The following is a 13,768-nucleotide window of genomic DNA, read 5'->3' on the forward strand; positions in this document are numbered from 1 at the left end:
TTAAAGAAAGAATACTCACATTTATTAAAAGCAAGACCAAGACACTTAATATGTTGTTTCAAAATTATGACTACCTGAACTCTTATATTTATAGTGACTATTGAATTTTTAACATATTAAACTGCAAATCTTAAATTGGCAAATCGATATCAATCCCAAAGCGTACAAGGCGAGATAACACTTTTATTAAGTTATAAATTCAAAAAACATGATTGAAACGACACCTCTTTATCGTTGTTAGTTATATAAATAACCACAAACATGAGTGTAGATGTAAATTTACAACTTTTGGGGGGAATTCCGAACAATGCATCCACACTGCCTTTCCTATTTTATGGAGGTGTCAAAACAACACCGTCCGTAAAGTTGTGACGAAAAAGAAGACGTGCAGTACCTTTTACTTGAAACCTGTGCAGAAAATCACATTCATAAAAAATACGAAATAATTGTTGATCGTTTTAAATTAGCACTAGTAAATTATGATTTATTTCATTTTACTAATTAAAAATCCGGTATCCAGCCACATCCTGTGCATAACTTTTTTGTGGGTTCATGTCCAGCTTTGTCTTCACAATGTTCCTGTCTGTCCAATATTTCAGTCGGTAAGTTTGTGTGTGTGGCATCACAATAGGGTGGGTCCTTTGTATATTTACATGCACAAATCTGGTAAAGTCTCTGAGCCTTATTAACTGTCCATTTCACAGGTTTAATTCCAGTCCCCTTATGTGAACCTTTAAGTAGAAAAGTGAAAAATAAGTTTTAAAAAAAAATATACAAGAAGCTCAATGCAGTCCGTAACATTTAATTAACTCATATATTAGGTTGGTTTGGGGTGTTCTACACGTCAAATGTATGGGTTTATATATCTGTGTTGATACTAAGTGTTATCAGAAAGAACATCATGTACCATGAGTTTAACTTATGCACAAGAACACTGTTAGTATGGTTAACCGAAGGGGAATATCAAACTGGAATCGAACCGTAGACCTCTCACACGCGAGACGAACACACCTTCCCGGACCCACTATGTTTGAATGCAGTTGATGTTATAAGGAAACGACCATTGTGTATTCTTGGAAGGCGCAGCGATATTTTTTGCAATGAGAATATTTATTTTCATTTGTTGCTACGATGCTTTTTTTCTCCTGCATTTTGTGTTACAAAATATCATTTTCATCCTGTTCCGGGAAAACATTTCCCACTTCTAGCAAGGCCAGGATAGTCTTTTCAAAATTATTGCGCCATGAATAACAGGTAAGAGAGAATCATGAATGGTGTTTTTATTCATCGTTTAGTACTTTACATTAGTTTTTACAATTTTTGTTATAGTAACGGTGCTATACTTGAAGGCGGACTGGGCATCAACCATGTATAATTGCAAATGAGTATCAAAGACTTTTTTACGTGCATTTAACAACCAAAAAATTATCGCCGAGCATTACTTGTTGACATCTTTGGCGATAGCTAATTATAGGGTAAGTTTGGGGGATGCAAAATTTTCTTTTAAATATCCAAGTCAAATCGTTCATGTTTAAGGTTAAGTTTTTTTTATTTTAATTGACGATGGTGACCATGTTTTACGGCGAAAGGATGTCAACAACCGTACATTTCCCCCTTATCATCGTAAACGATCTTTAAATCAAAGTTTGATATCTAGTTGAACTTCGCTTAATTATTTTCCCGATTTTCAATGGTTATTTTCGAAAAATTATATGGGTTTTGTTACTGAAGAGGCAATGGTTTGAAGATGGTTACGACTATCAATCAAGATTATAACAGGGGATCATTTCACGACTTATTTTTTTGTCAGCTTTATGACCGCAACATGATTTTTAATTGTGCATATTGTATACTTATTGACTGGGTATGAGTGGAATTGTAAGTTTGTTGTCCCCTAGGTGCAACTATTGTCCTGAGGTGTAGCCGAGGGCAATAGTTGTAGCCGAGGGGACAATAAACTTACTATTCCACGAATATCCAGTCAGTAAGTGTTTTATTATACCAAAAAAGAGGGGGGCAAGGGGGTCCCAATAACAGCAAAACAGCAAATTGATTTGGCTCATAACAGATAACAAGGAATTAAAATGGACAAAAACAAATAACAGTAAATGAAATATTAAAATAATTCGGTCTTTGACAAATCAGTATTTCTTATTACGGATATAATCCTTTGTAATGCATTCTATTTTCTATGACTTTGTTTTCAGTATTAATTTATGTATCTAGAATGTGTTTAAATTACTACTCGATATATTATAATATTTTTTATACGCTCGTTTACGGAACGTATTATGGTATACTGTTATCAACATGTCGAACATTAACTCAAAAACTCTTTAACCAATTTCCATTAAACTTTGGGAAATTGTTTATATCTATTGACGTGAGCTCCCTTTTTGTTTTTTTTTTTTATAATTTTAGATTTTAAGTTTCTGGGTAATGGGATTTTATTCAATAAAATTGGTGGTTTTATTTCAGTTTTCTGATAATATCTCAAAAATGCTTTCACAAAGCAAGGGATTTTGGTGAATTGTTTATATCTATTAACATGAGGTCACTTTCAATTTTTATAAATTTTAGATTTTACGTTTCCGAGTTAACGGGTTTTATTAATTAAAAAGGGGGGATTTTCCAGTTTTCAGACATTAACACAATTTTTTTTACATTTTATGTTATTGAGTTAAGGGATTTTATTCATTAGAAAAAGGTGGTGTTTTCTAGTTTTCAAAAATAACTCAAAAATGCTTTCAGCAGTTCTCATGAAACGTTGGTGTATTGTTTATATATATTGACTGAAGCTCCCTTTGTTGCTAATAAAAAAAATGATCTAAAAGAGTTTGAATATTCTGACTTTTTCTAAATGACCATTAAATGAGGTGTATGAATTTATCTTAATAAGACTATGAGGCAAAGTGGTATATAGGGTAGAAAAATCAAAAGCACCAATTATAAGCATGCAATTTATCAAGTGCTTCGAACAAAGTTTGACACTCCAATAGCAATTTATTTCACTATTTTCAAAGGCCTTATTTGAAAATTTTTTTATCAGCTGAGGTTTTTGATTGTATCAAGTGTACTAGTAAGTAGAATACATAGTTTAGTAGGGAAACAATGGCTTGAAACGAAATAAATCTTTGTTTGTAATGAGTTATGTGCAGCTTCGGACCCAAGTACATGATTGGAACTTTCATTGTACAATGCATTTGGTTCTGCTTTGAAAAGAATCACAGAGATGAGTCTATGTACCATGTTATATAAAAGGTTAAGTGGTTGTTAGGACCTAGTCCTTAATTGAGATCCTTGTCAGATATTCCTGGACATATGTTTTCCTATTTTTCTTATTAAGAATTGTTTTAACTTAATATGTTTGTACGCGAAACAAGGAACATTATTCTCATACAAAAAAATAAGATAATTCTAAATACACATTCATACAAAAAATGGAATTTATTACAAAGGATAATCATAAGATATACTTCAATTGTGGTGGACCTCACTTCTCAGATGGGTATATGTTAATGGAATCCTTCTCTCAATACGGGACAAACATATTAGTAGTGGTAGACCCCAATGTCCTGGAATGATCTTCAATTTATACCGAATATTGACTGTCAAAAAAAAAAATGCTAACATTCCAATTTTCAATAACAGTTAACAGCAAATACATTATCACAATAACAGATAACAAAAAAACTAAAAGCCCAATAACAGCTAACAAAGAATAAGACAATAACAGCTAACAGCAAATATATTTTCAAAATAACAGATAACAAAGAATTAAATTGCCCCATAACAGCATAACAGTTAAACCCCTTGCCCCCCTCAAAAAAGACAGCAGACAATAAATGTCGGGGCTAAATCAACAATCGTAATATAAATAGCAGAAACACCAGAGGCGGATTTAGGGGGGGCCCAGGGGGCCCGGGCCCCCCTTTTTGGGAAAAAATTTGGTTGCTTATATAGGGAATCACTGAAGCGTGACTGGAACGGGCCCCCTCTTAGGTCAGTCAGTGGGCCCCCACTTATGAAAATTTCTGGATCCGCCACTGAACACAACCATACTGTATCATATTCACTTCATATATATTATGAACGGTAAGGCTACGTTCTACAACGATGTCAATCCTAGATACAAATAGGTAAAACGCGACGTCGTAACTCCGCAGTATTCTAAACGTGATTAGCCAATCCTGTAGCTGCATTTGAAATTCCGCGAAATATAATGACGCTTGCAGTCAAATAGTTTTACCGAGGACCGAGGTCCAATAGTTGGAAATTTTTGACTGGTCAAATAGTTCAACGCTTGCAATTTGAAAAAATAGTAAAAATATTGTGTACTTATTTTATATAGAAAATGATGACTGAGGTATAAAATAAACTGTTATTCACTATTCTACGTAAAGTTTGAGTTACTATAAAAATGTCCATATATATGCTCAAAAATAAACTATTCCATCCCTAGGTATATGTTTTACAGCACTTGGTCGATACCGCTCGTGGACTATCAATCCCCCGATTATATTACTATCATCAGCTTAGTAGTCAGTATTGTTCGGTACTGACATATATATCGTACAACAGAGACAAAGAAATTATGCTAGTAAAGAATGTGATTGTCCGAGATAACTCTTACGTCCCAGTTTTTAGGGGAATTGTTGCAACTGTAGGATGTCATCTGTAGTGCGCTAAACTGGGATTTCGGCTGATTACTACACTCTTTTGAGCATTGCAAAAATATAAGTGGATTCCAGTTTACTTGAGCGCAGTCCATATACAAAACACCTTAATTGGCTTTTTTCCCCAAAACTTTGGTTTCGAATCTAATGTATCCACTTTCAGACAGATGAATAAAGCATCACACTTTTTTTATTCATTTTTCGACGGGAGTCGGACTTCAATGCAATCTCGGACTAATCATTGTTGAGACTTACCGTCACACCAAGGTTGTTGTTTACTCAGACCACAAGCACACCATAGTTTCTGTTCACCTTCTTTGACGTTTTTAACTGTATAAGGGCCATACTAAAACACAGAATATATTCGTTTATACTTGTTTGCCTTGTTTAGTAAATTTCATTTAAAAGACCAATCATGATAGTCAAAGTAGAACTAAACTTTGGCAGGAAAATGGAAATTTCACCCATATTGCGAAGTTGTCAAACTTCAATGAACAGCCTGCATGATGTAGTTGAAGTACCCAGGAAGAAAGATACTTTGGTAATTATAAAAGTCAGATAAATATAGGTCATCTAGATCGTGACCTATTTATGGTATTCTAGTCCTCAATTGCCACCATAGCCGGAGATAACAACAAATTGCATGGTGATTGGTTTGGGTAATTTGTTCATAGGATACCTAGTGTAATTGAAAATAAACTCGTCATAGATACCAGGATTAAATTTTGTATTTACGCCAGACGCACGTTTCTTCTACAAAAGACTCATCAGTGACGCTCGATTCCCCAAAAATTATAAAGACTAAATAAAATACGAAGTTGAAGAGCATCGAGGACCAAATTACTTATAAGTTTAGCCAAATACAACTGAGGTAGTTTACAATTTCGTTAAACAATTAATTTATAGATATGACCATATCAATGATAATTCATGTCAGCACTGGGCTGGTGATACCCTCGGGGAATTACAACCCCCCAGCAGTGGAATCGACCCAGTGGTTGTAAATAAACTCATCATAGATACCAGGATTAAATTTTGAATTTACACCAGACGCGATTTATTAAACACATAATACTGTATTCAGTCCTGTTGGTCTGAAGCTCTGAAGGAACAGTGCAAGGGCTATGTTACAGAACATTGTGGGTTTTTTTTTTGTGTGTCGGGTCTCATTAATTATCGAAAAGAAGTGTCAAGAAGACAAGAAGAAACAAATTTGCGACAAGAATAATAATTTAGAGTCAAGGAAGTGATGAATGAATCAACATTTATGTAGAGTCGACACTATGTCTAATATTGTCTACATTTTATAATTTTATTTGAGACTCAGCTGAAAGGGTAATACATATATATAAATACATATCACAGATTTTCTGTCTTAACAGGATAAAAAGTTTAAATGTTTTTTACAAAAATCTTCTGCTTTAAAACTATTCGTTAAAATTTAACCAAACTTTGACACAATCATCATTGGGTGTCTAGTTTAAAAAATGTGTCAGGTGACCCGACCAACCAATCAAGATGTTTGCCATGGTCAGTAATAGAACATAGGGGTAAAATGACGATTTTGGCTTTTATCCTGATTTAAAGTAATTTCTCGCAATTTGATTGGCTTATATTGTCCTAATAAATTTCAGTACATTTTTTTTATTACGTCAATAGGAATTATCTCCCTTATTTATTACGTCAATTGGAATTATCTCCCTTATACCATTGACCTAATAAAAAATAAAAAAAAATGATTTGCTTTATAGTTCTAATATTTAAAATTTTTAACAGGTTTAGATTAAATATCTTAAATATATCTATAATACTAAAATTACGAGGTCCAATTTATCAGCCGGCATCGATTAAAAACGACAAATCGAAGAATTCAACTTTATATATAGCTAATATAGGACAATGGTGTAGATTAAAAATTACACCACTCCAGACCCTTTTGTTTTCCACATAATTAATATTGCCAATAATTAACAAGTTCCGGATCGAATCCGATACCGATACCAATTTAGTATATTAACCTGTTACCTTAACCTTATATGTACGTTCCGCATCTGACAGGCGCACCACCAAACGGTGTATTTGATTTTGCTATATACACGGGTCGTAATCACAGGGTCGACACAACTAAATTCAATCATTGTCAAATTGTGTCCTATTGTAGTTTTTTAATTAGTAAGACTTTCTAAGATATAACAATACGAATACTAAAAATTTTGACTTAACTTGAAATAAGGCGTATAGGTACAGTTTTCAATTTGTTAGCGGGCATGACGTAAAACAGCGAATCAACTTGAGAATTGAACTTTAATGGACAATGCTGTTGATTAAAAATACTCAATTCAAGGACCTGAATATTACCAATAATTGAAGAGTTCCAGGTCGACGGGTTCAAACAGAAAGATTTGAAAGCAGAGAAAACTGTATCTTATAATCGGCACGACTTTATCAGATGATAATACCAATACTGAAATAAGGCTTACACATAGTTATATACTTTAATTCAGTCACGGACCCGCGATATCACGGGTGTGTTCTAGTTTGGTTGATTATTGTACAAATATTGAATTTAAATATAATAATATGCAATATAACATAATCAGGATAAATTTGTTACACAGTGTTCAATTGTCCTAATACGGAATTCATCGGGTCAATAAAATTCATATCGGGTTTGGCTTCGACTCACCCGATATGAATTTTATTGACCCGATAAATTCTCGTATTAGGACAATTGCACACTGTGTAACTAATAATATCTCTGAAACCGAAGCATTTAGAGAAAACCTGACTGGACTAAAATTGTTTATCAGGTCAAGATCTATCTGCCCTGAAATTTTCAGACAAATCAGACAACATGTTGTTTCGTTGCTGCCCCAGAATTGGTAATTTTAAGGAAATTTTGCAGTTTTTGATTATTATCTTGAATATTATTATAGATAGAGATAAACTGTAAATAGCAATAATGTTCAGCAGAGTAAGATCTACAAATAAGTCAACTTAACCAAAACTAGAACACACTCGTGATATCGCGGGTCCGTGACTGAATTAAATTATATAACTATGCGTAAGCCTTATTTTAGTATTGGTATTGTCATCTGATAAAGTCATGTCAATTATAAGATGCACAGTTTTCTCTGCTTTCAGGCAAACACTTTTTGTTTGAACCCGTCGACCTGGAACTTTTTGGTAATATTAATTATTTGGAAAACAAAAGGGCCTGGAATAAAGTATTTTTTTATCAACAGCATTGTCCCATATTAGTTATAAATAACCGCTGTTTTACGTCATGCCGACTAACAAATTGAAAACTGTACCTATACGCCTTATTTTAAGTCCAGATTTTTAGTATTCGTATTGTCATCTTAGAAAGTCATACTGATTAAAATACTACAATAGGAAACAATGTGACAATGATTGAATTTATTAGTGTCAACTCTATGATTATGACCCGTGTATTATAGCAAAATCCTAAATACACCCAGTTTGGTGGTGCGCCTGTCAGATGCGGAACGTACAGATAAGGTAAAAGGTAACAGGTGAATATACTATTGGTATCGGTATCGGACTCGACCCCGAACTTCTTAATTATTGGCAATATTAATTACGTGGAAAACAAATGGGCCTGGAGTGGTGTAATTTTTAATCAACACCATTGTACTATATTAGTTATATATAAACTTGAATTCTTTGATTCATCGTTTTTACGTGATGACGGCTGACAAATTGGACCTCGTTATTTTAGTATTATAGATGGTCAATTTACCCTTTAAGGAGTTACTGTTCTTTATATAGTAAATTTTTGTAATATTACAAAAATCTTCTCCTCTGAAACTGCTGTGACAAAGTAATCCGGGCCAAACCTAGTCACAATCATTATTAGGGTATCTAGTTTTAAAAATGTGTCCTATGACACCGCCTTCTTACCACTATGGCCGACTGCATGGCTAAAAATAGAACATAGGGGTAAAATAGAGTTTTTGTCTTATATCTCTGAAACTAAAGCATTTAAACTTTTAAAGCAAATTTGACAATGGGTATAAAGTTCATTAGGTTAACACCTACCTGTCCTGAAAGGAGTAGGTCCGGTAAGGGCCGATTTTGGCCTCAAATGTCAGGTTCATCTAACGAAAGTTTTTGGACACTTTTTAATTAATTGTCTATTTCAATTGATTCGATTAGTTTCTGTGAAAGATTTATCTGATTTAGTCATTAAAACGCTCTGATTCAAGCTTAAATATGACAAATCTCTCAAATATGCCAAAAAACGTCATTTTTCAGATGGTTTTTGTCAAAAATGAAATTGGCCGCATCCGTGTTCATCCTCAACCTTTATATATGTTATGAATTATAATCAAATACAACTTACATTTCAATATTATGAATGAACACGAATGCGGCCACTTTCATTTTAGACGGAAACCGGCTAAAAATTAACCAAAATTCTTAAATTTTGAAGATTTCAGTAATTTAGCATGACTTAATGATGCTAAAACGCGATATGTGAGCATTGTATTATCAAAAACAGCTCATTTTTTTGTAGCAGAAGCATTTTACTTTCCAAAATATAGTTCAAAGATTACATTTTCACAATTTTCTAAAACTGCTATATTTTGAGGCCAAAAAGGGGTCTTACTGAACCTACTCCTTTATATGATTCAGACTAGCAGTTGTTGGTTGCTATCCCTGAGTTAGTAATTTTAAGGAAATCATTTGCAGTTTTTGCAATTGGTTATTATTTTGAGTATTATTATAGATAGAGAGCAGCAATAATGTTCAGCAAAGTACGATTTACAAATAAGTCGACACGACTAAAATGTTCAATCGATCTCAAAAGGAGTTCTCACTGTTTAAAGTCAAATTTAACAATTTTTCGTAGATTTTTGTAATTTTTTACAAAAGTCTTCTCATGAAACAACTAAGACTAGCTAGTTAAGCCAAACTTGTCCACAGTCAGCATTAGGGTATATAGTTTAAAAATGCTTTTGATGACCCTACCTACTGACCCTACCTACATGGCAGACATGGCTAATAATAGAACATGGGGGGTGGGGGGGGGGGGGGGGGGGGCAGGATTCAGTTTTTGACTTTTATCTCTGAAACCGAAGCAAAAGTATAACGGTTGCATTACTGCATGTCACCCAGTGTATATATTGTAAATAAAAATATCAGGTAAGCAACACATGCTACTTGGAGCATCTTGCTTATATTTGTTGACGTTATCTTTTTCATATTCACAGTCTCTATACTCAGAGGCGGATTTAGGGGGGGGGGGGGGGCCCAGGGGGCCCGGGCCCCCCCTTTTTGTGAAAAAATTTGGTTGCTTATATAGGGAATCACTGAAGCGTGACTGGAGCGGGCCCCCTCTTAGGTCAGTCAGTGGGCCCCCACTTATGAAAATTTCTGGATCCGCCACTGATACTTGACGCTTCTTGTCGCTAATTAGTGACACCGTTCGTGTCGGTCAGTTTTTATTGGTGAAGGAAGCCGCAGTACAACCAGAGACCCACGAACTTCATTGAAAAACTGTCATTTGAGTCTGAATGAAGGACAACATTTATTTATTAAATAATTTTGATTTTGTGGCAACCTCGACCAAGTTTTGGTGTTCCTCAAAAAGGAAGTAAATACACACAAGCAGAAAAAATATATATTTTCAAAAAGAAATATATCTACCATTGCAACAGCTGGATAAAGCTTCTTGTTTGTTTGTTCTCGTGTTGTCATTATTTATTTGTGGATTGTACTGGTAAAGGATTGATTTAAAATGACATTTCTGGGACTTTATGTGGGGCGAGCCGAAAATCGCATTTGAGAGTTCTTGAATGAACACTATACTATAAGTCCATGTGCTACTTCCGGTTTCTATTTTCAAATGGCATCAAGCGCAGGAGACTGGTGTCTCATAGAAAGTGACCCAGGCGTGTTCACTGAATTAATTAGAGGTTTTGGTAGGTCTACAAGTAAAAAACAAGAATAAAAGATGAATGTCTTCTGCTGAATAGCACGAAGTGCCAGTGTTGTTTTAATATATTTAAATTAAAATAAACTAAACATACCTATCTTTTTTTTTAAATGGTAAAAAAGCTTCACACTATCTCATTAGCCACCAATTATTTTCACAGAGACCCATCGATTTCTGCATTTTGACTTTCACTTTCAAATGGACGTCAAGTTACGAGAGAGTTCGTGGCCTCGAGACTCAAATATGCAAATATTTATATTTTTTCACCTCCTTTATAGAAGATCGATGTTGAACATTTAGAAGCCAACCACGATTTTTCTCCTCCTTTACAGGAGATCGGTATTTAGCATGTAGTTCCGACCACGATAACAATCGGAAGCTCTCGGACATTTAGTAACTTGCATCGTAAATGAACGAGGTGTTACATTATGGTCATTTGCACTGTTTTCTCGTGGTCACGTGATAATCTTTGAAAATGAAAGCCAAATGCAGAAATCGATGGGTCTCTGTGAAAACTGTTAACATATGGAAAAATAAAGGTTGGCAGGTAGGTGAAACATACATAAATGAAGAGATAAATGAAAAATGAACAGATTGATGTCCGATTTATATAGTTCCAAGGCCCTCAATTGGCACCGGAAGCGACGAAGCAACGCATCTATTTTGGGTGGGCAAATATCCACTTTTTGATATGGGACGAGCTCTGACGTCCCACGGCCCCAGCTTGTCTGGCAAAACAGCCGTTGGACGTCAGAGTAATCTCGGACTATGTTTTTGCTTAATTTGCATCATCTCCCCCTTTCCAAAAACCTGTAGGCTGTACATAAAATTGAGAATGGAAATGTGGAATGCTTCAAATTAAAGGGATTTTTGTGCTGTGTAAAAAATTATATGGGGACGAAGTTCCCAATTATGGTAGAAAAATCAATAAAAAAAAAAAAAAAAAAAAATCGGGGAAAATTTCCTGAATTTTTCATTCTACTAATGAACTCAAAATCGTTAGCTTTTTTTTCAGATCTACTTCCTGTTCCGGTCTTGTTTGCATGAGACTTTGAATAAAATGTATATTTATCAACATATAAACAATTATAGGAAGGAATTCAACACCCTATCATTTTTAATAACTGTTTGATATGAAAAAAAACCTTACCTGATACTGTAACAGCGTTTCTTTGTTTACATTTAATAGGACGTCATAATTTAAATAACATCACAACTAAATGCCTAACAACAGAACCAATATCGGAAATGTTACGGTATTTCCATTTCCGTTTCTGTTTCATTTATCAACATGTTTGAATTAAAGAAAATTTAGTACAGACTTCGTCCCCATTCACAGGTAATGCCTGCCTCATATTATAATAAGAGTTTGCACGTGAAATACCTGAACGTATAAGATTTCATCCTTTTGCTTTTATTTACAAATAATGTCCTTGTACCAATGGCAATACACCTTATCACTATTTGTCCGCCATTACTAGATATCACACAGGTTCCCGTAAAATTTTGACGTCATAAAACAAAATATCTGATGCCACAATGGAAAAATTATGCATCAAAAGTTCAAGCCCCCGGGTCAGCTGGGATTAGTGATAAGGTGTATGATAAGATTTAGTAAATGTTTTGACTAGTTTGTGAAATCCAAAATTCTTGTGTAATAATTTTTCAGTAATATATAGATTTCTTTTGTTAAAATCAAAAAAGTTGTTACATGTACACAAGCAAATCAAACAAGTTGAGATATACATGTACAAATGTATAAAGACCATATAATATAGACAAAGGAACATCACCATCTAAAAATGGATAATTAACAATATTCTAGGAAATGAAAATCATCTTCTTTACAATAAATTAATTCAAAACAAAACATTATAATTCAAAACAATACTTTCCATATGTTCAGAGCTCCAGATAAGCTGCGTATTTGCGTGATCACGCAATACAAATAATAAAAAACCCAATGCAATTGCCCATTGCAGGGTTCAATAACCCAATTAATTCAAATGAAAACCCAATTATATTCCAAAACCATGAGTTCTCAACCCTTTTATTGGCTACCATTTGCGTTATTTACCCTTATCTGTTTACAGTGGTCGCGTAAACTATTTTTATAATATTTATAATTGGAAATTTCCTTTCGTTCTAAAAATAGATCCCTGCATCAAGTAGCTGAAATGGGTCCCTGTTAGAGTTTTCCGTTGCTCAATAGGTACACGTGTTTTTGAAAACATTTCGATCTTCTCGGCGTTTATCCAATTAGCGTGTGTCATGAAGTCATATTTTTTTCGCATTGCTTGGGATTTATCATTACATACATTGAATTAAAACAAAAGTGAATGTCCGGTAAAAATATTGAATAGAAGCATGTTTTCTGCTTCTTTTGAAAAGCTTAGGGAAAGTTATGATGATAACAAGACTCAGTCAGTGTTTTTAGGAAGCGTCCATTGAACACACTGGCGTGTGTACGTACCTTAACGAGAACATTGCTAATAAAAGCAGGGTTTCCTCAAAAACGAAATCAGTTGGAAAAAGTGAAAGGCCAAATTAATTTTGACATGATAAAGCATCAGAAACCAAAAGTTTTAATAAAAGACAACTTAACCCAGATTTATGAAAATTGGAATAAAACAAAAACATTCAAGTATAATTAGAGTTTATATACTATTTTTTTTCATTTACGGTTAATTAATGAATACACACACAGGCACTGGTCTCAAAATTTATTATATAAAGGTATAAGAGGAGTGCCTGTGAATACACATATCCGTTTTTTTTTACAGTTTATATGAGAAAATACAAAACTGGCAGAAGGTTTGAAACAGAACACAAATTAAACCTACAATTGCTTCTCAGTCAATAAACCAAATAAAACAGCTAGCAAATTACCCTAACCCTAACCCTAAACCAAATAAAACAGCTAAACAAAGAAAGAAACATATTTAAGATGGAAAAAAAATCTGGGGTTGATATTGCCTAAATAATCAATATTGTGTTGATGAAAAAACCCAATACATTAAGGAGCTTGGTGGTGAAAAACCCAATTTGATATTAACATGAGGGGTGAATTGGAATTGATAATGCAATCAAAAAACTTTATCACCCAATTATATAAGAAAATGGTGGGTAA

At 33.9% G+C, this 13,768-nt stretch overlaps 2 protein-coding genes across 2 annotated transcripts in view; one reads left to right on the forward strand and one right to left on the reverse strand.

The window, feature by feature from the left end:
* LOC139512701 (CDGSH iron-sulfur domain-containing protein 3, mitochondrial-like) lies at positions 1-10,479 on the reverse strand. Its single transcript, XM_071300562.1, has 3 exons — positions 10,350-10,479; positions 4,932-5,022; positions 1-731 (listed from the first exon to the last, which is right to left on the reverse strand). The coding sequence occupies exons 1-3, from the start codon at positions 10,398-10,400 to the stop codon at positions 502-504; spliced, it is 372 nt and encodes a 123-aa protein (XP_071156663.1). The 5' UTR covers positions 10,401-10,479; the 3' UTR covers positions 1-501.
* Positions 10,329-13,768, forward strand: part of LOC139512699 (ubiquitin carboxyl-terminal hydrolase isozyme L5-like) — a 19,170-nt gene continuing 15,730 nt past the window's right edge. The window contains exon 1 of the mRNA XM_071300559.1: positions 10,329-10,624. Within this exon, the coding sequence (XP_071156660.1) occupies positions 10,549-10,624 (76 nt within the window). The 5' untranslated portion in view covers positions 10,329-10,548. The remainder of the gene's footprint in view (positions 10,625-13,768) is intronic.

The sequence above is a fragment of the Mytilus edulis genome, chromosome 2 (genome assembly GCF_963676685.1).
Source record: "Mytilus edulis chromosome 2, xbMytEdul2.2, whole genome shotgun sequence".
Lineage (NCBI taxonomy): Eukaryota > Metazoa > Mollusca > Bivalvia > Mytilida > Mytilidae > Mytilus > Mytilus edulis.

Coding starts and splice junctions, on each gene's coding strand:
- LOC139512701 (XM_071300562.1), bottom strand. CDS start 10,400: ATGACAACACGAGAACAAACAAACAAGAAGCTTTATCCAGCTGTTGCA. Junction 5,023..10,349: donor TTTATCCAGCTGTTGCAATG/GTAGATATATTT, acceptor TCTGTGTTTTAG/TATGGCCCTTATACAGTTAA. Junction 732..4,931: donor ACAACAACCTTGGTGTGACG/GTAAGTCTCAAC, acceptor TTCTACTTAAAG/GTTCACATAAGGGGACTGGA.